At 38.4% G+C, this 27,982-nt stretch overlaps 1 protein-coding gene across 1 annotated transcript; it reads right to left on the reverse strand.

The window, feature by feature from the left end:
* Positions 1 to 1,420: 1,420 nt before the first annotated feature.
* LOC129398616 (POTE ankyrin domain family member A) lies at positions 1,421 to 19,651 on the reverse strand. Its single transcript, XM_055116528.2, has 4 exons — positions 17,698 to 19,651; positions 14,250 to 14,280; positions 13,504 to 13,645; positions 1,421 to 4,610 (listed from the first exon to the last, which is right to left on the reverse strand). Exons 1-4 carry the CDS (start codon positions 17,784 to 17,786, stop codon positions 4,378 to 4,380), a joined length of 495 nt encoding a protein of 164 aa, XP_054972503.1. The 5' UTR covers positions 17,787 to 19,651; the 3' UTR covers positions 1,421 to 4,377.
* Between the last annotated feature and the right edge of the window lie 8,331 nt (positions 19,652 to 27,982).

A 27,982-nucleotide genomic window follows, 5' to 3' on the forward strand; every position in this document is an offset into this window, starting at 1 on the left:
TTTCACGATATTGATTCTTCCTACCCATGAGCATGGAATGTTCTTCCATTTGTTTGTATCCTCTTTTATTTCATTGAGCAGTGGTTTGTAGTTCTCCTTGAAGAGGTCCTTCACATCCCTTGTAAGTTGGATTCCTAGGTATTTTATTCTCTTTGAAACAATTGTGAATGGGAGTTCACTCATGATTTGGCTCTCTGTTTGTCTGTTGTTGGTGTATAAGAATGCTTGTGATTTTTGTACATTGATTTTGTATCCTGAGACTTTGCTGAAGTTGCTTATCAGCTTAAGGAGATTTTGGGCTGAGACGATGGGGTTTTCTAGATATACAATCATGTCGTCTGCAAACAGGGACAATTTGACTTCCTCTTTTCCTAATTGAATACCTTTTATTTCCTTCTCCTGCCTAATTGCCCTGGCCAGAACTTCCAACACTATGTTGAATAGGAGTGGTGAGAGAGGGCATCCCTGTCTTGTGCCAGTTTTCAAAGGGAATGCTTCCAGTTTTTGCCCATTCAGTATGATATTGGCTGTGGGTTTGTCATAGATAGCTCTTATTATTTTGAGATACGTCCCATCAATACCTAATTTATTGAGAGTTTTTAGCATGAAGGGTTGTTGAATTTTGTCAAAGGCCTTTTCTGCATCTATTGAGATAATCATGTGGTTTTTGTCTTTGGCTCTGTTTACATGCTGAATTACATTTATTGATTTGCGTATATTGAACCAGCCTTGCATCCCAGGGATGAAGCCCACTTGATCATGGTGGATAAGCTTTTTGATGTGCTGCAGGATTCATTTTGCCAGTATTTTATTGAGGATTTTTGCATCAATGTTCATCAAGGATATTGGTCTAAAATTCTCTTTTTTGGTTGTGTCTCTGCCCAGCTTTGGTATCAGAATGATGCTGGCCTCATAAAATGACTTTAGGGAGGATTCCCTCTTTTTCTATTGATAGGAATAGTTTCAGAAGGAATGGTACCAGTTCCTCCTTGTACCTCTGGTAGAATTCGGCTGTGAGTCCATCTGGTCCTGGACTCTTTTGGGTTGGTAAACTATTTATTATTGCCACAATTTCAGCTCCTGTTATTGGTCTATTCAGAGATTCAACTTCTTCCTGGTTTAGTCTTGGGAGAGTGTAGGTGTCGAGGAATTTATCCATTTCTTCTAGATTTTCTAGTTTATTTGCATAGAGGTGTTTGTAGTATTGTCTCATGGTAGTTTGTATTTCTGTGGGATTGGTGGTGATATCCCCTTTATCATTTTTTATTGTGTCTATTTGATTCTTCTCTCTTTTTTTCTTTATTAGTCTTGCTAGCGGTCTATCAATTTTGTTGATCCTTTCAAAAAACCAGCTCCTGGATTCATTAATTTTTTGAGGGGTTTTTTGTGTCTCTATTTCCTTCAGTTCTTCTCTGATTTTAGTTATTTCTTGCCTTCTGCTAGCTTTTGGATGTGTTTGCTCTTGCTTTTCTAGTTCTTTTAATTGTGATGTTAGGGTGTCAATTTTGGATCTTTCCTGCTTTCTCTTGTGGGCATTTAGTGCTATAAATTTCCCTCTAACACACTGCTTTGATGTGTCGCAGAGATTCTGGTATGTTGTGTCTTTGTTCTCATTGGTTTCAAAGAACATCTTTATTTCTGCCTTCATTTCGTTATGTATCCAGTAGTCATTCAGGAGCAGGTTGTTCAGTTTCCATGTAGTTGAGCGGTTTTGAGTGAGATTCTTAATTCTGAGTTCTAGTTTGATTGCACTGTGGTCTGAGAGATAGTTTGTTATAATCTCTGTTCTTTTACATTTGCTGAGGAGAGCTTTACTTCCAAGTATGTGGTTAATTTTGGAATAGGTGTGGTGCTGAAAAAAATGTATATTCTGTTGATTTGGGGTGGAAAGTTCTGTAGATGTCTATTAGGTCCGCTTGGTGCAGAGCTGAGTTCAATTCCTGGGTATCCTTGTTGACTTTCTGTCTCGTTGATCTGTCTAATGTTGACAGTGGGGTGTTAAAGTCTCCCATTATTAATGTGTGGGAGTCTAAGTCTCTTTGTAGGTCACTCAGGACCTGCTTTATGAATCTGGGTGCTCCTGTATTGGGTGCATATATATTTAGGATAGTTAGCTCTTCTTGTTGAATTGATCCCTTTACCATTATGTAATGACCTTCTTTGTCTCTTTTGATCTTTGTTGGTTTAAAGTCTGTTTTATCAGAGACTAGGATTGCAACCCCTGCCTTTTTTTGTTTTGTTTTCTTGGTAGATCTTCCTCCATCCTTTTATTTTGAGCCTATGTGTGTCTCTGCACATGAGATGGGTTTCCTGAATACAGCACACTGATGGGTCTTGACTCTTTATCCAATTTGCCAGTCTGTGTCTTTTAATTGGAGCATTTAGTCCATTTACATTTAAAGTTAGTATTGTTATGTGTGAATTTGATCCTGTGATTATGATGTTAGCTGGTGATTTTGCTCGTTAGTTGATGCAGTTTCTTCCTAGTCTCGATGGTCTTTACATTTTGGCATTATTTTGCAGTGGCTTGTACCGGTTGTTCCTTTCCATGTTCAGTGCTTCCTTCAGGAGCTCTTTTAGGGCAGGCCTGGTGGTGACAAAATCTCTCAGCATTTGCTTGTCTGTAAAGTATTTTATTTCTTCTTCACTTATGAAGCTTAGTTTGGCTGGATATGAAATTCTGGGTTGAAAATTCTTGTCTTTAAGAATGTTGAATATTGGCCCCCACTCTCTTCTGGCTTGTAGGGTTTCTGCCGAGAGATCCGCTGTTAGTCTGACGGGCTTCCCTTTGAGTGTAACCCGACCTTTCTCTCTGGCTGCCCTTAACATTTTTTCCTTCATTTCAACTTTGGTGAATCTGACAATTATGTGTCTTGGAGTTGCTCTTCTCGAGGAGTATCTTTGTGGCGTTCTCTGTATTTCCTGAATCTGAATGTTGGCCTGCCTTGCTAGATTGGGGAAGTTCTCCTGGATAATATCCTGCAGAGTGTTTTCCAACTTGGTTCCATTCTCCCCATCACTTTCAGGTACAACAATCAGATGTAGACTTGGTCTTTTCACATAGTACCATATTTCTTGGAGGCTTTGCTCATTTCTTTTTATTCTTTTTTCTCTAAATTTCCCTTCTCACTTCATTTCATTCATTTCATCTTCCATTGCTGATACCCCTTCTTCCAGTTGATCCCATCAGCTCCTGAGGCTTCTGCATTCTTCACGTAGTTCTCGAGCCTTGGTTTTCAGCTCCATCACCTCCTTTAAGCACTTCTCTGTATTGGTTACTCTGGTTATACATTCTTCTAAGTTTTTTTCAAAGTTTTCAACTTCTTTGCCTTTGGTTTGAATTTCCTCCCGTAGCTCAGAGTAATTTGATCATCTGAAGCCTTCTTCTCTCAGCTCGTCAAAGTCATTCTCCATCCAGCTTTGTTCCGTTGCTGGTGAGGAACTGCGTTCCTTTGGAGGAAGAGAGGCGCTCTGCTTTTTAGAGTTTCCCATTTTTCTGTTCTGTTTTTTCCCCATCTTTGTGGTTTTATCTACTTTTGGTCTTTGATGATGGTGATGTACAGATGGGTTTTTGGTGTGGATGTCCTTTCTGTTTGTTAGTTTTCCTTCTAACAGACAGGACCCTCAGCTGCAGGTCTGTTGGAATACCCTGCCGTGTGAGGTGTCAGTGTGCCCCTGCTGGGGGGTGCCTCCCAGTTAGGCTGCTTGGGGGTCAGGGGTCAGGGACCCACTTGAGGAGGCAGTCTGCCGGTTCTCGGATCTGCAGCTGCATGCTGGGAGAACCACTGCTCTCTTCAAAGCTGTCAGACAGGGACATTTAAGTCTGCAGAGGTTACTGCTGTCTTTTTGTTTGTCTGTGCCCTGCCCCCAGAGGTGGAGCCTACAGAGGCAGGCAGGCCTGCTTGAGCTATGGTGGGTTCCACCCAGTTCGAGCTTCCCAGCTGCTTTGTTTACCTAATCAAGCCTGGGCAATGGTGGGCGCCCCTCCCCCAGCCTCGCTGCCGCCTTGCAGTTTGATCTCAGACTGCTGTGCTAGCAATCAGCGAGACTCCGTGGGCGTAGGACCCTCTGAGCTATGTGCGGGATATAATCTCGTGGTGCGCCGTTTTTTAAGCCAGTCGGAGAAGCGCAATATTCGGGTGGGAGTGACCCAATTTTCCAGGTGAGTCCGTCACCCCTTTCTTTGACTCGGAAAGGGAACTCCCTGACCCCTTACGCTTCCCAAGTGAGGCAATGCCTCGCCCTGCTTTGGCTCACGCACGTTGCGCGCACCCACTGACCTATGCCCACTGTCTGGCACTCCCTTGTGAGATGGAAATGCAGAAATCACCCATCTTCTGCGTCACTCACACTGGGAGCTGTAGACCAGAGCTGTTCCTATTCGGCCATCTTGGCTCCTCCCCCCAAAGTGGAGAGTTCTTGCTCCCATTCATCTTTTTCATGTTCTAACTGTGTTTCTTTTGTTTCAGACAGCTTCTTTTGTAGTACATGAATCATATTTTCCATTTGTTCAATTTCTACTGTAAGTTGTTCACAGTGATTACTTTTAAGTTCTAGTAAGTGTTCATCTGAAAGAACTGCATCCTGGATTTTTGATAGGCTAGCAGAATCTGCATTGGGGGAAAACAAGGTGGAAATAAAATATATGAGTACTTTTTGGATATAAAGTCCTGTGCATTTTAACATTCACCCATCCATACACCAAACAAATATGCACTGAGTTCCTACCATATGGAAGACATTCTACTGAGCTCTGCAGATAAAACAAACAGTAACTCTGTTCTTGTTTAGCTTTAGGTGTAGTGAAGAACAAATACTAAATTACAAATTCAGATAGATGCTGCAAGAAAACAGTTCTATGATAACACAGCATTTGATCTATACTGGGCTCAGGAAGATTTCCCTGGGGAAGAGATGGCTACACTGAGTAATGAAGGGTGAGAAGGAAGCAGTTAAGTAAAGGGAGTAGAAAAGCATTCTAGCTAGTCTACGGCATGTGCTGAAGCTCTGCTGCAGTCTGCTTCTGGCCACAATGGAGCAGCAGATACTGATTTACCTTCTTGCCTGAAACAAAAACAAGAAAGACAAAATACACAATACAATGATTTTCAAGAACATGGACTGCAGGTAATGAAGACGATGATCCCTGTAAGACAGGAAACAAATGAAGTAAGATTTACAAACACCCCAGCAAACTGACTGGACAAAGTTTCCAGGCCATGACAACAGGAGAAAATAAAATTGAGGTAGAGTCCGCCAGATTCCCTGAGTTGGAACAACGAAGCTGAGAGGCTCAAAAAAACATCAAGGCAGACAGAAATCACAAAACAGAACACTGGAAATGAGAGAACAGTATAGGAGAAGAACAATAAAGACCTGCAAAAATACCCTCTTGGGTATTTATTTAACAGAGTAATGAACAGTATATGTGTGCTAGGAAACTACTTGAGACCAGGGCGAAAAAAATCCTTAAAAAATTAAAAGAAACAGTGCCTGTTGCTCACATAATATACCAGGAAGAGTGTCCATTCCTATGACTGATACTGGAAAAACTTCACAGGGCAAAGAATAGCGTTATTAGAAACACCTTGTCTCGAGTGGAAAGTTAGACCAAATCATAAAGCAAGACCAGAAAGATCAAGTTGTTTATAAGTAAGTCAACTGTGTCCCCAAATAAATCTCAAGTAGAGGCAAAGAAGATATTTCTTGAAAGCAAATTGCACTAGTAGGAATTAAAATTAAAATGTTAGGACTGGGCCAGGTACAGTGGCTCATACCTGTAATGCCAGCACTTTGGGAGGCCGAGGCGGGCAGATCACTTAAGATCAGGAGTTCGAGACCAGCCTGGCCCACATGGTGAAACCCCATCTCTACTGAAAATACAAAGAATTTAGGTGGCCATCGTAACAGGCACCTATAACCCCAGCTACTCAGGAGGCTGAGGCAGGAGAATGGCTTGAACCCGGGAGGCGAAGGTTGTAGTGAGTGGTGATCAAGCCACTGCACTCCAGCCTGGGTGACAGAGCAAGACTTGGTCTCAAAAAAAAAAAAAAAAGTTAGGACTGAAAACAACACTGGATGGAAGTAAATGCAGACTAGATATCACAAAAAAGAAAATTCATAAATTTGAGACATCAGAGAACTATGAGAAAATTTTAAGCAACAATATATAAGTCCCCAAAGAGGGAGGAAGACAGAAAGACAAAAACATACAGATAGTGGCCAGAAACTTTCTAAACGTAATAAAAACTATAATCCTGCAAATCCAGGAAGAATCTGGCTGGGAGAGAGAAAATGAAAGTATACTACTCTAATTTTCTTATGCCATATATGATATTATATAATATTGCCTGAAGGTGAGCTATGATAAGTTAAAATCATACAGTACAAATTGTAATGCAACCACTAACACAGCAAAAAAAGAGTTATAGACAATAAGCCAAAAAAAGATAAAACTGAATCATAAAAATTACATAACTAATTGAAAAGAAAGCAGGAAAAGAAGGGAACAAAGAACAGCTGGAACTAATGAAAATCAAACAGCATGACAGATAAACTTAACTATTAATATATCAATAATCACATTATAAATAAAACTGGCCTAAAAACCTAAAAGACAGATTGTCAAACTGTATAAAAAGCAAGATCCTACTCCATGCTACCTATAAGAAACACACTTTAAATGTAAAGATGCAAATTAAAAGGATGAAAAATATAGACCACACAGTTGACAAAAGAAAGCTAAGCAGGAATGATTATGTTAATACAAAAGTAGATTTCACAGCAAAAAAATATTACTAGCTATAAACGACATCATTTCATGATAAATGTTCAATTAATCAAGAACATATAACCCTAAATGTTTATGTACCTAGTAACATAACAGCTTTGAAATACATGAGGAAAAAACTGATAGAACAAATTGACAAATTCACAGGTATAGTCTGAGATTTCAGTATTGCTTACTCAATATGTGATAGAACAAGGAGGCAGAAAATCAGCAAGATGAGAGTAGACTTGAAGAACACAACGCTTCTCAACTACCCTTGGAACACTTAGTAAAACAGACCATATTCTAGGCTATACAATAAATCTTCATAAAAGAATTAAGTCAAAGGATTTAAGTCATAGAAAGTATGATCCCTGACCACAAAGGAATCAAATTAAAATCACTAACAAAATATCTCATCAAAATACTCAAAAATTTAGAAACAAAGTAACACACATCTAAATAACCCTAGGTCAAAGACATAATGCAAAGAGAAATTAGAAACTATTTTGAAGTGAATAAAAATGAAAATAGTACATATCAGAATTTGTGGACTAAAGCTACAACGCACTTAAAAAGTTAGCACTGACTGTCTATACTGGAAGACTCTCAAATCAATGGCCTTGACTTCTATCTTACGAAAGTAAAAAAGAAGAAACTACAAAAAGAAAAAAAAGAGAGAGAGAGAGCAAATTAAACCCAAAAGAAGCAGAGGAAATAATATAATAAATATCTGCTATGATCTGAACATTTGTGTCCTCCCAAAACTCATATGCTGAAACTTAATCACAGAAGTGATGTTATTAGGAACTGCAGCTTTGTGGAGGCAATTGGCTCATGGAATCCAAGCCCTCATGAATGGGATTAGTGCCCTTATCTGAGACACCAGAGAGCTCATTCACCCCTTCTGTCATATGAAGCACACAGGGGAGAAAAGGGAAAGTAGGAACCAGGAATTGATCCCTTACCAGACATTCAATTTTCTGGCACCTTGATCTTGGATTTTGCAGCCTCCAGGAATATAAGAAATCAGTTTCTGTTGTTTATAAGCTACCCAGTCTATGGTATTTTGTGACAGCAGGCCAAACAGATGATGACATCAAAGATAAAACCAATAAAACAGAATACGGAAAATCAATAAAACCAAACACTTCGAGGTCAATGAAAGTGATAAACCTCGATCTAGCCAGGCTGATAATAAAAAAGATAACAAATTACTAATTTCAGAAATAAGTAATGTGACTTTTTTTTTTTTTGGAGATACAATCTCGCTCTGTTGTCTAGGCTGGAGTGCAGTGGCACAATCTCAGCTCACTGCAACGTCCACCTCCTGGGTTCAAGAGATTCTCCTGCCTCAGCCTCCTGTGTAGCTGGGATTACAGGCGCCTGCCACCAAGCCCAGCTAATGTTTGCATTTTTAGTAGACGTGAGGGGTCTCACCATGTTGGCCAGGCTGGTCTCGAACTCCTGACCTCAGGTGATACACCCTTTTTGGCTTCCCAAAGTGCTGGAATTACAGACATGAGCCACGGTGCCCGGCCCAATGTGACATTTTTACACATTCTACAGATATTAAAAGAATGGCAAGATAATAATGTGAGCTCTATGTAACTAACCATGACAACTTAAATTAAATGGACACATTCCTTGAAAAATAAAAATTACCAAAGCTCAATCAAGAAGAAATAGATAACCCAAATCACCTTATATCCACAAAAGAAAATAAAGTTGAGAAAACTCCAAGCTCAGACAGCTGTGCTGGTGAATTCTATCAAACATTTTAGGAAGATGTAATATAATTTTACACAACCTCTCCCCCAAAAAATAAAGTGGGGAAATACAACACAACTCATTCTATAATGCTAGCATTACCCTGAACCAAACAGTGATATTACAAAAAAGAAAACTCCCTCATGAACGTTGACAAAAAATTTAACCAATTTCTGAAGCAACCAAGATATCCTCCAATAGGTGAGTGAACAACCTCTAGCACAGTCATATAATGAACTATTATTCAATGCTAAACAAAAATAAGCTATCATGTCATAAGACATGGTGGAAACATAAATGCATATTACTAAGTGAAAGATGCCAATCTGAAGGATATGCACTGTATGATTTCAACTATATGACATTCTAGAAAAGGTAAAACTATGGATACAGTAAAAAGATCAGTGGTTGCCTGGGGTTGAGGAGGGCAGGAAAGGGCAGACAGGTGAAACACAAAGGAATTTTAGAGCAGTAAAAATAATTTGTACAATACTATAATGATGAATATATGTCCTTTCCAAACCCACATATTGTAGAACGCCAAGAGTGCACACTAATATAATCTATGAACTTCGGATGATTATGACGTGCCATTTTGGTTCATCAATCATATCAACTGTACCACTCTAGTGAGGGATACTGATAATGGGAAAGGCTATGCATGTCTGGGGACAGGAACTACACAGACAATCTCTGTACCTCTCAATGTTGCTGTGAACCTAAAACTACATTAAAATAGTCTTTTAAAATTTCTAAACAAAATTTTGGCAAACTGGATACAAATAAATACAGGGTCTAACTTTGTTGCCCAGGTTGGTCTCGAACTCCAGCTTCAAGCAATCCTCCTGCTCTGACCTCCCAAAGTGCTGAAACTACAGGCATGAGCCACCGTGTCCAGCGCCAATGATATACTATTTTTAAAAAGCCTACATCCTAAGCAAATGGGTTTTATTCTAAAATGCAAGGTTGGTTTAACATTAAAATATTAGTTATTCAACTAATTAAAAAACTAAAACAGAAGAACCTTATGATTATCTCAGTAGATAAAGGCATTTGATAAAATTCAATTTCATTCTTGATTTAAAAAAAAACCCTCTCAGCAATCTAAGAATACAAATGAACTTCATCAGCATGACACAAAGCATCTATGACAAACCTACAGCTAACGTGTATCACAATGACACACTGAATGCTTTCCCCATATCAGGAACAACACAGGAATGTCTGCTTTCAAAACTTTAGTAAGCATTATGCTAAAGATTCTAGCCAGTGGTGTCAGACAAGAAAAAGAAATAAAAGGTATCCAGGTTGGAAAGAAGAAGTAAAACTGTCTTTATTCACAACCGTGATCACATAATAGGGGCAGATAAACTACAACCTGTGGGCCAGCTTCTTGTTTTATTGGAACACAGCTGTGTTCATTAATGTATGTATTCTCCCTGGCTGCTCTCATACTACAATGGCAGAGTTGATTAGCTGCAACAGAGACTGTTCTGCCGCAAGTCTGAAAGATTTCCTATCTTTAGTAAAACAGTAGTTTGAGAATGAAAATATTTGATGATCATTGTTGTATGTATAAAATTTGATCAAATATACCAAAAAAGTTACTAGAACTAATAATAAGTAAGTTTAGCAAGGCTGGAGGATACAAAAATCAACATACAAAAATCAGCTGTATTCCTATATACTAGCAATAAACAATTAACTTGAAATTTAAAAAAATATCATAACTTCATTTAAAAAATGAGATACAGATGAATCAGATAAAATATGGAAACACCAAGGCTGGGTGCAGTGGCTCACACCTATAATCCCAACACTTTGGGAAGCCAAGCCTGGAGGATCACTTGAGGTCAGGAGTTCAAGACCAGTCTGGCCAACATAATAAAACCCCATCTCTACTAAAAATAAAAAAGTTAGCTGGGTACGGTGTCTCATGCCTATAATCCCAGCTACTCAGGAGGCTGAGGCAGGAGAATCATTTGAACCCAGGATGCAGAGGTTGCAGTGAACCAAGACTGCACCACTGCACTCCAGCCTGGGTGACAGAGTGACACTCTGTCTCAAAAAAAAAAAGAAACACATATTTAAAAAAACTACAAAATATTACTGAGAAAATTAAATTTGTCCTATATAAATAGGAACAATTTCATAGGAGAGGAACAATTTCATAGGAGTGGAACAATGCATTATCATTAAAATGTCAATCCTCCCCCAATTCATGTATAGATTGAATACAAACTCAGTGTAATTCCCAGAAAGACAGCAGGCTTTTTTTTTTTTTTGAGATAGAGTTTCACTCTTGTTGCCCAGGCTGAAGTGCAATGGCACAATCTCGGCTTACTGCAACCTCTGCCTCCTCAGTTCAAGTGATTATCTCCTGCCTCAGCCTCCTGAGTAGCTGGGATTACAGACATGCGCCACCACACCTGGCTAATTTTGTATTTTTAGTAGAGATGGGGTTTCTCCATTTTGGTCAGGCTGGTCTCGAATTCCTGACCTCATGATCTGCCTGCCTCAGCCTCCCAAAGTGCTGGGATTACAGATGTGAGCCACCGCACCCAGCTGACAGCAGGCTTTTAAAAAAAAAATTAATCTGATTCCAAAACTCATGTGGAAATGCAAAAGATCCAGCATAGTCAAAATAACCCTTAAAAAAGAAGAAAACCAAAGGGCTGATGTCAAGATTTAGTATAAATTTACAGTAATGAAAACAGTGTGTTACTATTACAGGTGGAATAGCTCTCAAAGTGTGTGGTACCAAAAGTGTTTTGGGTTTTGGAATATTTGCATATATATAATCAGATATCTCGAGGGTGGAACCCAAGTCTAAACACAAAATACACTTATGTTATATACACCTTATACATAGAGCTTAAATGTAATTTTATGGAATACTTTTAGTAAATTTAGTTTGTGTACTTGAGGTCTAGTGTGAAATTTTCTACTTGTGGCATCATGTTGGCACTCAAAAAGTTTTGGATTTTGGAGCATTTCTGATTTTGGATTTTGGTATTAGGGATGCTAGACCTACATAAAGAAAGCCAGAAACCAATTTAAGATGGTTCTACTTAGAATTTTTCAACTGTACGATGGGTTTATTGGGGTATTTTTTTTTTTGAGACGGAGTCTCGCTCCGTCACCCAGGCTGGAGTGCAGTAGTGCTATCTTGGCTCACTGCAAGCTCCGCCTCCCAGGTTCACACCATTCTCCTGCCTCAGCCTCCCGAGTAGCTGGGAATATATGCGCCTGCCACCACACCCGGCTAATTTTTTTCTATTTTTACTAGAGATGAGGTTTCACCGTGTTAGCCAGGACAGGATGGTCTCGGTCTCCTGATCTCGTGATCTGCCCATCTCAGCCTCCCAAAGTGCTGGGATTACAGGCGTGAGCCACCACGCCCGCCTCCTGGGGTATTAAATGGATTTTCAACTTATGATTGGTTTATCAGTGTAACTCCAGAAGAATATGTAGATCAATGGAACACAACAAACAGTCCAGAAATAGACCCACACACATACAGCCAACTTATTTTTCACAAATGCACGATAGCAATGTAGTGGAGAAAAGAGAAAGCCTTTTCAACATATGTGGCTGGAACAATTAGATATCCACATCCATAAAATGAACTTGCATCCACACCTCACTCCATAAGCAAAAATGTACACAATGTGGATCACAGATGTAAGACCTAAATCTATAAAAATTCTTCAAGAAAGCAGAGGAGAAAATCTTTGGGACCTTGTGCTGGACAAAGACTTTTTTAGATATGACACAAAAAGCAAAATCCATAATTAAATGAACACATATATCAGACTTCATCAAAATGAAAAACTTCTTCTCTTTAAAATATATTAAGAAAACAAAAGGTCAAGCCACAAACTGGGGAAAAAAATCCTTCCAAAAAGCATAATAAAGGAATAATATCCAGAATCTATTAAAAAAAAAACTCTTAAAACTCAAGAAATAAGAATAAAAACTATCTAATTTTTAATTCTTTATAAGCTCTCCATTTCACTAAAGAAGATATACAGGTGGCAAATAAAGCACTCGGGAACATGTTCAACATTCTTAGTCCTTAGGGTAATGCACATTCACACCATAGTGACACGCACAACATGCACCCATTGGAATGGCTAAAAACTAAAAACTAATAAACAGCAGTACTAAGAGCTCATGACGATATGGAACAAGGAGAATTATCATATACTGCTGATAGGAATGGAAAATAGCACAAATACTTAAACATTTAGTAGTTTCTTAATAAGGGAATACAAAGGGACAGGAAGAGACTTTTATGGATGATGGGTATGTTATCGGTCTTGATTATGGTGATGGTTTTGCATGTGCATACATATGCCAAAACTTATCAAATTTTATGTTTTATATATGTGCTGTCTATCGTATATCAGTTATGCCTCACTAAAGCTGTCAGTTGCAGGAATAAACATCTAAGACAATAGCTAGGACAAAGAGGAAAAAAGTATATTAAATGATGCAGGAGAGAGCTCAAGTATTCAAATCTTAACCTTATAGCAATGGCAAGTGGTAAGCTGAGTTATAAGCAAGAGATAACATCAGATCTGAATTTTTAAAAATTAATAATTATAGTTTCAGAGTAGACCATGGTCTCAGGAAATGGGGTAGCAAGAAAAACAGTTCTAAGGTTATTGCAGTATCCCGAGTGGGAGAGAATGGTAACCTGATCTGCGAATAAGGCATATAAGAGAAGAAGAGTCAACAAAAATGCTGAGACTGCCCTTCATACTGAGAAAGGCACCATGGAGTTATCATAGCTTTGGTATACAATATACATTATTTCTCAGTCTACTTTAACGTTAAACATATTTCTGAGATAAGCAACACTATAACACGTTAGTGCTCTATGGTGCAACACTAAGCAATGTGTGCAAATATTACTGTAGGATACATAAAAAGTCATTCTACTTATGCAATGGTCCTACCGTTAAAATCCATTTTGATTTGTTCAGTGAGCAACATAAAAGTCTCATAATTAGGGTAAGGCAAATCATAATCCTCTGAGGCTATTTCAGATGGCCACGTTATGTCATCAAGGTCATCCACTGAATGTATTTCACTTTTGACCTGTGAGATAAATAATACTGCTTCAAATGTCCTCAAAATATTTACAGAATATTCTAGATGTACAGAAGTGGTATTTATTCATCTTTTTATATGAGCAAAACCACAGGCACTTCTTAAAACAACAGATTTTTCTTAAAAGGGTACCATTATCAATGGCTAGGCTACTCTTTCTTAAGCCCTTTTTTCTTTTCCTAAGCACTTTTTTTTTTTTTTTTTACAGAGTCTCACTCTATTACCCAAGCTGGAGTGCAACGGCGCCATCTCGGCTCACTACAACCTCCGCTTCCCAAGTTCAAGCAATTCTTCTGCCTCAGCATGCCGAGTAGCTGGGATTATAGGCATATGCCACCACACCCGGCTAATTTTTGTATTTTTAGTAGAGACGGGGTTTCACCATGTTGTGCAGGCTGGTCTCAAACTCCTGACCTTGTGATCTGCCCACGTTGGCCTCCCAAAGTGCTGGGATTACAGGCGTGAAACACCATGCCCGACCAAGCCCTTTCTTCCTAACTAAATGTCTTTATAACCAAAGATTCTCACTTAACCTTTTATAATGTGTTTTTTTCTTAACAATAATGTTTTAGATAATTTAATTTTACAATACCTTGTTCTTTTCATTAAATTTCTTTTCAGGCCTGAAAAAAGAAACAATTCCTTTTAGACAAATAGTAAACACATAAAATACAAAGAATGTCCAAAACTATTATTTTATTATATAAAATCTCTGCATTTATAAGTTGTTTCTTCTTTTCATTAAGTGTTCAGGTCATTTTTAACAGGTAATGTAAATATAATTATTTTCCATAAGGGGAATTAAACTATAAACAGAAAGAGTAACATTAAGGGAGACAAAATATGGTAATAATATCATTACAAAGAATTAAATTTAGATCAAGCTTTCTGACAGTCAAGACAAAAGGAAAAACATGTTACTTGTATTATGTGATAGAAATAAATATACCAGCACTTCTCACTGTTGTCCTTTACAATAAAAACAAGCTTCTACTAACACTAAAACCTATTTGGAACATATTACTTATGTTCTTATATGAGGGGAACCCTTTTTAATGATAATATTCACTTTTTCAGGACTTGTTATGCAGGTACTATGCATCATTCTAAGCACTGTGCATTTGTCAAGCTCATTTTAATTATCATAACAATTCTGTGAGGTAGGTAACATATTAGAGATTCTATAAAGGGAGAAACTAGGCACGGAAAGGCCATATAAATTTCCCCAGCCCACAGAGCTGGTCAGTAGTCTACACAGCATTGAAACTCAAGAATTCTGCCTCTAAAACGTGTGTTTTGCAATATCCTGTGAAGGTAATATTTATTTCCAAGTGTTTTTAAGAGATATGATAGCAGATGAATCCATATTATCATTACATTTTTGGCTATAATTATAACTAATAATTTCTGAATCTTGCACTTTTAAAAAAATAAAAAGACTTTATACGGAGGCAAGTTTGGAAACCTACTTTCAAAACACTAAAAATTTATTTTTTAAAAGAAATTAATCAGTGGCATTCATTCATCTCTTCAACTGTTTATTCATGCATTCAACAAATACTCGTTGGGCACACAACACATGCTGATGACACTGTTGTCCGAGGGAAACATGGTTTTGATGCTTTCAAACTTTACAATCCTGAAGTAATAATCTGCAATAGTTTGTCAATAGTTTGCTTTTCTCAAGTTCATGAACAAAATCCTTCCCTACTCCCCAGAATCTAAACAACTGTAAAGTTGATACACCTGATATTTTAGAGTAAGTAACTCAGCAAATCATGGCTACTGTCAAAGGTACTGCAATATGTACAATTATGATGAAATATTTAAGTTCTATTCATCATGGCATAAGTGTGTGGATGTTTATTATAATTATTTTTAAAAATCTGTGTATGATAGCTTAAGATTTAGGTCATCATCTGCATGTTCAGTTACACTAATGTTACACTTCTAAACCAATTCTGAAAAAAACAACTCTAATCATAAAACTATACATGAATAGGCTGGGTGCGGTGGCTCACTCCTGTAATCCTAGCACTTTGGGAGGCCGAGGTGGGCAGGTCACCTGAGGTCAGGAGTTCAAGACCAGCCTGGTCAACGTGGTGAAACCCCGTCTCTACTAAAAATACAAAAATTAGCCAGGCGTGGTGGCACATGCCTGTAATCCCAGCTACTTGGGAGGCAGGAGAATTGCTTGAACCTGGGAGGCAGAGGTTGCAGTGCGCCAAGATCGCGCCACTGCACTCCAGCCTGGGTGACAGTGCAAGACTCTGTCTCAAAAACAAAACAAAACAAAACAAAAACTATACATGAATAGAAGTTCTAAGGACAATTAGTTTGCTAAACACCCATAAAGATAATGAATCAAGCTAATGCTGAGACATGCAACCAAGTAAACAAAATAACATTTCATAAACATGTTCTTCTACTATGGATCACTCCCAAAAGTAAAAAAAAAAAAAACTCTAAAAATTTCTGTTTTGAAATACAAAAAGAGAGAAAACTCCCTCAAATCCTCAAATCCCACATTCTTTTTCAGTTACTGCCCATTTCTCTATTGCCTTTCTCAGTAAAGTTTCTCTCAAGAGTTGTCTACGTTCATCTACTACAGAGTTCCATGGCTACCATTTATTGACACTGCTCCTAGTCAAAGTCACTAATCCTTATTGTAATCAATCTTTCAACAGCATTGATATAGTTGAGTACTCTCCAGCTTTGAGAGACTACATTATTCTATTTCCAAAAATAAAAGTAATCAGTGTTAACATTCCTTCCCGGAGATTTCTTTCTTTTTTTTTTTTTTTCCAGACGAAGTTCTGTTCTTGTTGCCTAGGCTGGAGTGCAATGGTGTGATCTCGGCTCACCACAACCTCCACCTCCCAGGTTGAAGCAATTCTCCTGCCTCAGCCTCCCGAGTAGCAATGGCGCAATCCCAGCTCGCCACAACCTCTGCCTCCTGGGTTCGAGCAATTCTGCCTCAGCCTCCCGAGTAGCTGGGATTACAGGCATGTGCCACCATGTCCGGCAAATTTTGTATTTTTAGTAGAGACGGGGTTTCACCATATCGATGAGGCTGGTCTCAAACTCCAGACCTCAGGTGATCTGCCTGTCTCGGGCTCCCAAAGTGCTGGGATTACAGGTGTGAGCCACCGCGCCTGGCCTACCTTTTTTTTTTTTTAAGTTCTGGGATACATGTGCAAAACGTGCAGGTTTGTTACATAGGTATACATGTGCCATGGTGATTTGCTGTGCCTATCAACCCATCATCTAGGTTTTAAGTCCCACATACATTAAGTATTTTTCCTGCTATCCCTCACCTTGCCCGACAGACCCCAGTGTGTGAAGTTCCCTCCCTGTGTCCATGTGTTATTGTTCAACTCCCACTAATGAGTGAGAACATGCAGTGTTTGGTTTTCTGTTCCTGTGTTAGTTTGCTGAGAATGATATTTCCAGCTGCCTCCATGTCCCAGCAAAGGACATGAACTCATCCTTTTTTGTGGCTGCATAGTACTCCATGGTGTAAATGTGCCACATTTTCTTTATCCAGTCTATCATTGATGGGCATTTGGGTTGGTTCCAAGTCTCTGCTATTGTAAACAGTGCTGCAATAAACATATGTGTGCATGTGTCTTTACAGCAGAATGATTTATAATCTTTTGGGTATTTACCATGTAATGGGATTGCTGGGTCAAATGTTATTTCTGGTTCTAGATCCCTGAGGAGTTGCCACACTGTCTTCCACAATGGTTGAACTAGTTTACGCTCCCACTAACAGTGTAAAACCATTCCTATTTCTCAACATCCTCTCCAGCATCTGTTGTTTCCTGACTTTTTAATGATCGCCATTCTAACTGGCATGAGATGGTATCTCATTGTGGTTTTGATTTGCATTTCTCTAATGACCAGTGATAATGAACTTTTTTTCATATGTTTGTTGGCTGTGTAAATGTCTTCTTTTGAGAAGTGTCTGTTCATATCCTTTGCCCACTTTTTGATGGGGTATTCCTAGAGATTTCTTATAAAGGACTTGTAAATTTTACCTTCTTTCGTCCTCATCTATTTCACTTAAACTGCTGTCATCATTTATTTGTAGCAGACCATGAGTTAGTAAATTGACCTTCTCAAACATGGGTGTAATCACAGATTATTTTGAGGTCCGTTTTTTATTTTCATGTTTCTTTACTTTCTTCACATGCAAGGCAAACCACTATTTTTAAAAATCTATAAAAAGCCAATGTTTTCCAATAACCCTATTGACAATGAACAAAAAAAAAATTTTGTAAAACTCCAACTCTTTTCCATCTCAATCCACTTATTAATTTAAAAAATGGTTATAAAGTGCAAACAACATAAAAGGAAATGTGCATTCCCTGCTTCAAAAACAAGGTAATATACAATTATGATACAATGTGTTATGTAAAAGTTGATATATAAAAAGTTATATTTTAGCACAGGGAAGGCTTTAGAGAAGAGGTAAAATATAAGAGGAGCCCAATTAGGAAAAATCATTAAGAGAAAACCATTCTAGTTAAAAAACAGAATGTGAGCACAAAGATTAAGCATACGAAATCTAGATGCTTACTAAAAACTTGAAAGGAAAAGTGTAAAATACTTGGAAGCTAAGAATAGATGAATGCTACACGGCATTTGAATGCTACATTAAAAAGCTGGAGTCCACTGAATACAGGCAATGACTGTTAAACATGAAAATCATAATTAGATTTGAGCTATATTTCTGTTTCTATTATTCACTGTAATAATGTTTACCTTTAAATGAAGTTTTGAAAATAGCTGTGGCAAACGTAACATGAAAGATTAAGTCAGGAAAATGTCCTGAGAGAGAGTGTATTCGTCCACTTTCACACTGCTAAAAAGAAATACTGAAGACCGGGTAATTCATAAAGGCTAAGCTGCACCTTGGCCCCTTTTAGCCACAGCTGGACCTGTAGCAGCTGAACACAGGGCACCAAGTCCTGAGGCTGCACACAGTAGCAGGGCCCTGGGTCCAACCCATGAAACCACTTGTTCCTTCTAGGCCTCTGGGTCTATGATGGGGGTGGCTGCCATGAAGATCTCTGACATGCCCTGGAGATACTTTCCCCAGGCCAGCTTGCATTCCTCCCCAGAAAATGGGCTGTTTTTCTTTTCTACCCCATGGTCAGGCTACAAATTTTCCAAATTTATGCCCTGCTTCCTTTTTAAACATAAGTTCCAACTTAAAACCGTCTCTTTGTGAATGCATAAAGCTGAATGCTTTCAGAATCAACCAGGTCACCACTTGGAATGCTTTGCTGCTTAGAAATTTCTTCCACCAGATACCTGAAATCATCTCTCTCAAGTTCAAAGTTTCACAGATTTCTACGGCAGGGGCAAAATGTCGTGAGTCTCTTTACTAAAACATAGCAAGAGTCACCTTTGTTCCAGTTCCCAAAAAGCTCCTTATCTCTATCTAAGACCACCTCAGCCTGGACTTCATTGTCCCTATCACTATCAACATTTTGGTAAAAAAAAAAAAAAAAAAAAAAAAAAAAAACCATTCAACAAGTCTGTAGGAAGTTCCAAACTTTCCCACGTCTTCCTGTCTTCTTTTGAGCCCTCCAAACTGTTACAACCTCTTTCTGTTACTCAGTTCCATAGTTGCTTCAACATTTTCAGGTTATCTTTATAGCAGTATCCCACTATCCCTGGTACCAATTCTTTGTATTAGTCTGTTTTCACACTGCTATAAAGAAATACCTGAGACTGGGTAATTCACAAAGGAAAGAGGCTTAATTGATTCACAGTTACACATGGCTGAGGAGGCCTCAGGAAATGTACAATCATGGCTGAAGGGGAAGGGGAAGCAGGCACCTTCTTCACAAGGTAGCAGGAGAGAGATAAGTGAAGGGGAAAGAGCCCCTTATGAAACCATCAGCTCTTGTGAGAACTTCCTACCACGAGAACAGCATGGGGGAAACTGACCCCATGATCCAATCACCTCCCACCAGGTCTTTCTCTCAACACCCGGAAATTACCATTTGACACGAGATTTGGGTGGGGACACAAAGCGAAACTATATTGGGGGGTATCCTTAGAAATATCTAATTTCTAAATTTCACTATTTATATTTCAAAAATAGCAGTTTTTGATTAGTTATGATTTTGTTGGAAAATAAAATGATCTGGTAAATTTTCTTCATTTAGCCTAGTATTTAGTCAAAATATAAAAAGCTGGATTTGCCAGCAGAAAATTGTAATTACTTTTTAATGAGGTAAACATGCATAAGAATATTACTATTATTGTACAGAGAAGAGAGTAAACAAGAAAAGGAATTTAAAAAGAGAGAATATCAGTACCATATACATACATGAACTGACAAAGAGACTAAATTCTCCCACTGGAAATTATTTTAGGACTTGAGTAAAAACTTCTAAAAATACCAAAAACAGAAACAAAACACTTGTTTTTAAGATATAAATTATGCAGAGAACTCTTCTGGTTAAGACAAGATTATATATCAAAAAAAGATCTTCCTGAGAGCTTTCATTAACCAATTCATCTTGACCAAAACTTTAAAATTAAGTCTACAATTCTGGAATATAAAATACTTTCATTTTGAAAACAGTTAATGGAAGGCAACTTTTAAATAGAAAATTTCTGGTTAAAGTTGACTCAAACTCAGGAAAGAACTGACCTGTAGCCATGGTAACAAGAAGCCACTCAAAGGTTCATAATCCCTTGGAAAGAATTTGTAAGTCCATTAAATTTGCCACTCAAAATTTTTTAGATAAAATACCAGTAAAATTTGCAATTCCTCTGACTCATTTTGCCATAATTACAATTATCATGATTACCAGTAAAAGAATAAATAGTGAATAACCACAATATTGGGCTTTTCTCCCTAAATGAAGGAATATTAATATAAAGAATGTAGCTCATTATAAAGAGCCAAAAGAATAAAAAATGCATATAATTACCAGGCAAAATTGTTAGAATGAACCATGTCAAACATTTTTTAAGTGAGGATCAATCAAACAATATACCCAGGATAAACTCCATTCATTCATTTAATAAGTATTTATGGCCGGGCACGGTGGCTCACGCCTGTAATCCCAGCACTTCGGGAGGCAGAGGTGGGTGGATCACAAGGTCAGGAGATCGAGATCATTCTGAGAAACATGGTGAAACCCCATCTCTACTAAAAGTATAAAAAAAATAGCCGGGCGTGGTGGTGGACACCTGTAGTCCCAGCTACTTGGGAGGCTGAGGCAGGAGAATGGCATGAACTTGGGAGGCGGAGCTTGCGGTAAGCCGAGATCATGCCACTGCACTCCAGCCTGGGCAACAGAGTGAGACTCTGTCTCAAAAAAAAAAAAAGTATTTACTAGGTAGCTACATCCAATATGTTAGGCCTTTTTCTAGGCAGTGAGGATATGGTAGTGAACAATAAAAATCCTATTCATGAGAATGAGATAAACACACAACAATAGATAAGGCAAAATATACAGTATGTTAGAGGAGAAAAACTAAATCAGGAAAATGAAATGTTTATGTGTTTAAGGGGAAGAGTGGTGGGAAAGTTGGGATGGCCAGAAAAGTCCCTGCTGAGAAAGGGTATTTTAATTAAAGAACTGAAGGAATGGGAAGAGTAAGCAGGGAGGATATCTGGGGAAAAAGTATCCCAGACAAAAGGAACTGCCAAGTACAGAGGTGTGCCTGGAGTCTTTAAACAATAGGGATAGATAAGGAAAAGCAAGAAGTTCAGTGTGGTTGAAGCAGAGCAAAGGAGATAAGAAATAGAAGTTTAAGTGGGAGGGATAATATGCCAGATGGTGTACTGTCTTTTAGTTATTAGGAGGAAGTTTGACACATACTCAGAGTGAAATGGGAGGCCATCAGAAGGGCTGGGGCAGAGGAATGACACAATTTGATTTATGTTTTAAATACATCCACTGAGTTAAGAATTGATTTAAAGGGATTTTTTTTTTAAACCAGAACTATCAATTATCAGTCTATGACACTCATCTAGACTACAGACGATGGTCACTCAGATGTACAATATATGACTGGCTTCTGGATATATTCTTCAAGTATACTTGATAAGATATGCTGATAGATTAGATGTGAGGCATCAGAGAGAGAGAAAGATGAGTCAAGAATGACATGAAGGTTTTTGGCAAAGCAAATGGAAGAGTTGCCATTTACCAAAGTAGGAAAGACTACATGAGGTGTAGATTTCAGGAAGGACATCAGTAGCCCAATTTTGGGCTGACAAGTGTGTGCTACCCAATAGCTAACCAAAGAGAGATGTCAAGTAGGCAGGTTGGTATAGAGATCTGGAATTAAGGAGAGAGAACCGAGCTGGAGACATACATTTGGAAATCACTAGCATATACACAGTAGAAAAAGTCACAAGGGTCCAGGGGCAGTGGCTCACACCTGTAATCTCAGCACTTTGGGAGGCCGCGGTGGGTGGATCACCTGAGATCAGGAGTTTGAGACCAGCCTGGCCAACTTGGGGAAACCCTGTCTCTACTAAAAATACAAAAATTAGCCGGGTATGGTGGCATGCATCTGTAATTCCAGCTACTCAGGAGGCTGAAGCAGGAGAATTGCTTGAACCCAGGAGGTGGAGGTTGCAGTGAGCTGAGATCGTGCCACTGAACTCCAGTCTGGGCAACAGAGTGAGACTCTGTCTCAAACAAACAAACAAAAAAAGGAACGAAAGAAAGAAAGAGCCATGAGAAATAGAATTTGGGACTGAGACCTGGGAAACAACAATGTACAAAAGGTGAAAGCTGAGGAGGAGCAAGTGAAACAGACCATGATGAACAGAGTAGAAAGACAGGATGAAAAGCCTGAGGGAGTGAAGTCCTGAAAGCCAAGCGAAGACGCTGTTAGGGAGAAGATGTCCTCCAATGGGTCAAATATTGCTGACAAATTAAATAAAATGAGGTGTAAGAAAAAATGCCTAGATTTATTACAGAAAAAATTAGTGATAACCTTGAGAAAAACAATTTTGGAGGAGTGCTGAAGTTGAAGACTACTGGCATGAGATCAAGAGTGAATGGAAAGAAAATTTGAGTTTGTGAGTGTAGACAGTTCTTTTAAGGACATCACACTTAGGAGTCATGACTGTGAATAATGTAATTTGCTTCCACAGTCATGAATAGCGATAGATAAGAAACAGTAGTTTTCAAACTTTATGTAAATGGTGCAGTTTTCAAATTTTATATAATTACATATTTTAAAGGTTATAAAAATTATACAGTATGGTATTTAAAAATGCCAGACCAACATATTACATTCTTAAAATTATAGAACTAAAAGCCCCCTTGAACATTTCTAGATTACATAAGCTCATTATCATTTTGTTCATGCTTATAAATAAAGACTAATACTAAAAGTTTCAAGGGAAGTATTTCTTGCTTCATAAAAACCAGGCAATTCTAGGACAGTTGATACTCATCAAGTATACAAAGTAATTGATCACAGTAAAATACTGAGTTCTATTAACAGAAATAAAACAGGAAAATGCAGAAAATAATCTTATTTTATCAATGAAGTTTTAAAAATTATATGAAGTATAATTATATGAATTATATGAACATAAAAATTATATGAAGTCACCGTTGAAAACTATGGTGCGGTGAATACAGAAATATATTCTGTTTTCAAAGGAAGAATAATGTCATGTGTGCAGGGCACTTTTACAAATAAAAGTCACTGTATTAGCAGCACCTTCCTTTTAGCACAAGAGTCAGCGAATTAGCACTTGTGGGCCAAATCCAGCCCACTGCCTGTTTTTGTAAATAAAGTACGTTGGAACACAGCCATGCTTATTCACTTTCTAGTCCATAGAGTCAATTAGCTAGGTGTGATGTTGCACACCTGTGGTCCTAGCTAGTAGAGAGGCTGAGGTGGGAGGATCACTAGAGCCCAAAAAGTCGAGGGTGCAGTGAGCCATGATCATGCAACTGTACCCCAGCCTGGGCAACAGAGCGAGACCCTGTCTCATAAGAATAAATATATATAGTCCACAAAGCCTAAAATATTTACTAACTGGCTCTTTGCAGAAAAAGCTGGCCAACTCCTGGTTTAGTAGATCAAAGATCCTTTGATGCATTTTAACAAGTTTTACCCAATATACTGAAATGTTTATATGAAATATAGATCCCCATGTGCAATCCCTTGGCAATATTCAGATTGAGGTTTCAATATTTCAGCACTCAGGCACTGACAACTAAAATTTAATAACTAGCAATCTTGTTGCTGACAAGTTACAGGGTCAACATAGCATGTAGCTTCCATTTGCAACATAGCAGATATTACAAGAATTCTAACAAAATTGTCTTAAGATGTGTCATCAAACTAAATGTTTTAAATACATGTTTATTGTGAAATAATCAGTACACTCTGGATCTAACCTCATTTTTTAAAAAATGGTTGCATACTGGATGGGCACGGTGGCTCATGCCTGTAATCCCAGCACTTTAAGAGCCCAAGACGGGCAGATTACCCGAGGTCAGGAGTTCAAGACCAGCCTGGCCAACATGGTGAAACCCCGTCTCTACTAAAAATACAAAAATTAGCCGGGCATGGTGGCACACACCTGTAATCCCAGCTACTCGGGAGGCTGAGGCAGGAGAATTGCCTGAGCCTGGGAGGCGGAGGTTGCAGTGAACTGAGATCATGCCACTGCACTCCAGCCTGGCCGACAGAATGAGACTCTCAAAAAAAAAAAAAAAAAAAGGCTGCATACGACATTATTTTCTGGGTTTGAAAATTCAGTTATTTCCTATTGATAAGGACTTAGAGTAACTCCAGCTTGTTGATATAATAATGCTGTAATAAATGTCCTTATACATAAGTATATATGTAACGAGTATATATGTATATAAATGTATATAATGTATATAAGTGTATATAAATATGTATACACATATATACACAAATATCTTTAACATACATATATTATATATCCTTACTATATGTGTGTGTGTGAATATGCTACTAAATTAACACTCAAAATGTATTTACCAACAGGGTATGAGAATGTCTTTTTCAATGAGACCATTTCCATTACAGTAACACCGATGGAGCTGGTGGCCATTATCCTAAGCAAACTAATGCAGGAACAGAAAATCCGATGCCACATATTCTTACTCATTAGTGGAAACTAAACAATGAGAACACATGAACACAAAAAGGAGAACAAGACACCAGGGCCTACTTGAGGGTGGAGAGCAGCAGGAGGGAGAGCACCAAAAAACTACCTATCTGGTATTTTGCTTATTATCTGGCTGATGAAATAATCTGTAGCCCAAATCTCCATGATACAGTTTACCTATATAACAAACCTGCACATGTACCCTTAAAACTAAAATTAAAGTCCACTCCTTCCTCATGTCGAGGTTAAATGCTAGTGTACACCTGGAAACCTCTGAATCATCTGAGATTTCTCTCTATCCCCCAAATCTTTTTCATTCAATCATCACTAAATCATATTGACTATACCTCTCTTCTGCCTCTGCTTTATATTCTCACCGCCACTGGGAACATAAACATTTATCAAATGGCTTTTGTTTAAAAAAAACCCGCCAACTATTAATGTTATTTCTTACATGAAAAAAGAACTTAAGCAAAACAAATGAAAAAGGCATAACACCAAAAAAGGCCAACATTTTAAAATGAATAACTGAGATTCCTAACTTTATTTCACCATAGATGGGTGAAAACCTTAAATACATTGATACTAGTCCAAGGATGTATGACAAGGAAACTATAGCTGACTACTGCAAAAGCTTCCTTTGTCTCCTGGTTTCTTTACATGGTTACCTTCCATCAACCTCCATGAGGGGTCACAAACTATAGGCCACAGGCCAAATCCAGTCTGTCTTATGGTTTTTTAAATAAAATTTTATTGGATCTCAGTCATGCCTATTTGCTTACATATTATCCATAGTTGCTTTCTCACTGTGACAGCAGGGTTAAGTAGATATGACAGAGACCACATAGTCTAAAATATTTCCCACATGGTCCTTTACAGAAAAAGCTTGTCGACCCCTATTTTACACCATAGCCAGAATGCCTTAACACTCCAATTTAATCTCCTGACTCCCCTGCTCAAATTTCTCCAATGAGTCCCTGCATCAGCCATTGCTGGCTCCCTACCAATAGCCATTCCTAATTCTTTCTTGCAGAAGAAACACAAATCTATTGGGATACTTATTATCCCAATATTCTTCCCCAGCTACAGAAAGAGAAACGATTATTCTAAGCTAATCACATAATTACATTTGCTTTCCCAGTGCCCAGTATGGGGATGGGCATGTGGTGTGACCCAGCCAATGAAATGTTACAGGAAGTCCACTGCATGCTTCTAAGTTTTCTCCCTATTTAAAGAAACGCGAAGAAAAGCAGCCCTTGCAACATTGTGTTCTGAGACCAAGATGTTTGGAGCTGTTGCAGATTAGCCAGCCATGAAAGGAGATTTGAAGAAGACACTGCCAACAGCACAGCTGAAAGAGGGACAAGTGGGATTCTAGGATATCACTGAACAATCAAAACAACTCTAGTTCCTACTGTTTTAACCACTCCTCATCTAGTATTTGCAGTCCAAAGCATTCTACCTGGTAAATTTCCCATGGCCCACGGGATAAGAGCTACTCATTTCTATAGTATTAAAAATTCTATCATAAACTTGCCTTAGCTTAGTATTCACCTCATTCCCAACCTCTCATATCTCACACTTTTTGTACTAGCAAAAGTGAACTGCTCGTAAACCCTGCAAAGTTCACTCAAGCATCTTGTCTTTTGCACTTGCTGCTCTTCCTCCCATACAGGCAATCTCATTAGATGTTCCTTCTGCCAAACACACAATCTCCTTACGTGTTCTTTCTGCCAAACATCATTCTTCTGCTACTTTACCTAGAAAAAAATCTACTCACTCTGCATGCTTACCTTAAATCCTACCTACTTTTTTTTTAAAGCCTTCATTCCTAAACACATGTGTCTGGCACATAATCAATATAATATAAAACCATAAATATAAACTTCCAGTGGGCATCTAGCACACAGTAAGCTCTGAATAAAGTAGCAAAATAATAAAAATGACAATGACAACAAGCTCCTGTCTGTATTTTTAACTGTGTTCTGTAGCATTAAAAAAATGCTTAGTATCTAAAAGACATTCGATAGCTATTTGTTAAATAGATAGGTGAAAACATAAATAAAAATGTTTCCTTGTAAATTCTATTGAAAAAGTACAGAGATGAAATAGACACAGCTCTATTCTATTATGAGCACCTTAAAGATCAAAACTACATCTATTCCATCTTTGTCTCCTGCAACGTACAAAACCTAACTTACAGAAGCTCTTTGATAAACATATGGCTAGGCCAGGCGCGGTGGCTCAAGCCTGTAATCCCAGCACTTTGGGAGGCCAAGGCAGGCGGATCACGAGGTCAGGAGATAGAGACCATCCTGGCTAACACGGTGAAACCCCATCTCTACTAAAAAAAATACAAAAAAATTAGCCGGGCGTGGTGGCGGGTGCCTGTAGTCCCAGCTACTCGGGAGGCTGAGGCAGGTGAATGGCGTGAACTCGGGAGGCGGAGCTTGCAGTGAGCCAAGATCGCACCACTGCACTCCAGCCTGGGGGACAGAGCGAGACTCCGTCTCAAAAAAAAAAAAAAAAGATAAACATATGGTTAAATTAAAGGTGTTCTCACACAGTTTGAATTGTACAATATACTAGGTGTCCACATCCAGGTAGCATACTAGCATTTTTGTTATTATGAAACATTTTTGTACTTTTATTATAATCTGCTGAGCCTAGAGTTAGGCAATTTGTATATTTATTATGACAATCTTTTGGCGAATGGTAGCAGAGCATCTTGTTTTAACAAAATTACTGTTATCACGACAATTAGCCAGCAGGTACAAGAATACATCTTGTTCCAACAAAGTAAATATATCTCTTTCAATTTCAAATTAAAAGGAATAAAGTCAGTAACAGTGAGACCTTGCTGGTACAAGCATATGTAACATGACCTGTGCTTTGCTGTTCATGATCAAAACTTCCGTACTTTTACTTTTTATCTATGGTAGGACCACCCAGAGCAGGTATCCACAACTCCCAGGCCACAGACTGGTACCAGTCCATGGCCTTTTTGGAACCACCCCACACAGGAGGAGGTGAGCATCAGGCAAGCCAGAGAAGCTTCATCTGTATTTATAGCCATGCCCCATGGCTCATATTACCACCTAAGCTCCGCCTCCTGTCAGATCAGTGGTAGCATTAGATACTCATGGGAGCGTGAACCCTGTTGTTAACTGCCCATG

This window comes from Pan paniscus, chromosome 7 (genome assembly GCF_029289425.2).
Source record: "Pan paniscus chromosome 7, NHGRI_mPanPan1-v2.0_pri, whole genome shotgun sequence".
Lineage (NCBI taxonomy): Eukaryota > Metazoa > Chordata > Mammalia > Primates > Hominidae > Pan > Pan paniscus.

Excerpts from the sequence above, each read along its gene's own strand:
- LOC129398616 (XM_055116528.2), bottom strand. The coding sequence starts at position 17,786 with ATGTTTGAGAAGGTCAATTTACTAACTCATGGTCTGCTACAAATAAAT. Across the intron at positions 14,281-17,697 it reads ATAGATGAGGACGAAAGAAG|GCCTGAAAAGAAATTTAATG; the intron begins GTAAAATTTACA and ends TTCTTTTTTCAG. Across the intron at positions 4,611-13,503 it reads AATCAAAATGGATTTTAACG|ATTCTGCTAGCCTATCAAAA; the intron begins GTAGGACCATTG and ends CCCCCAATGCAG.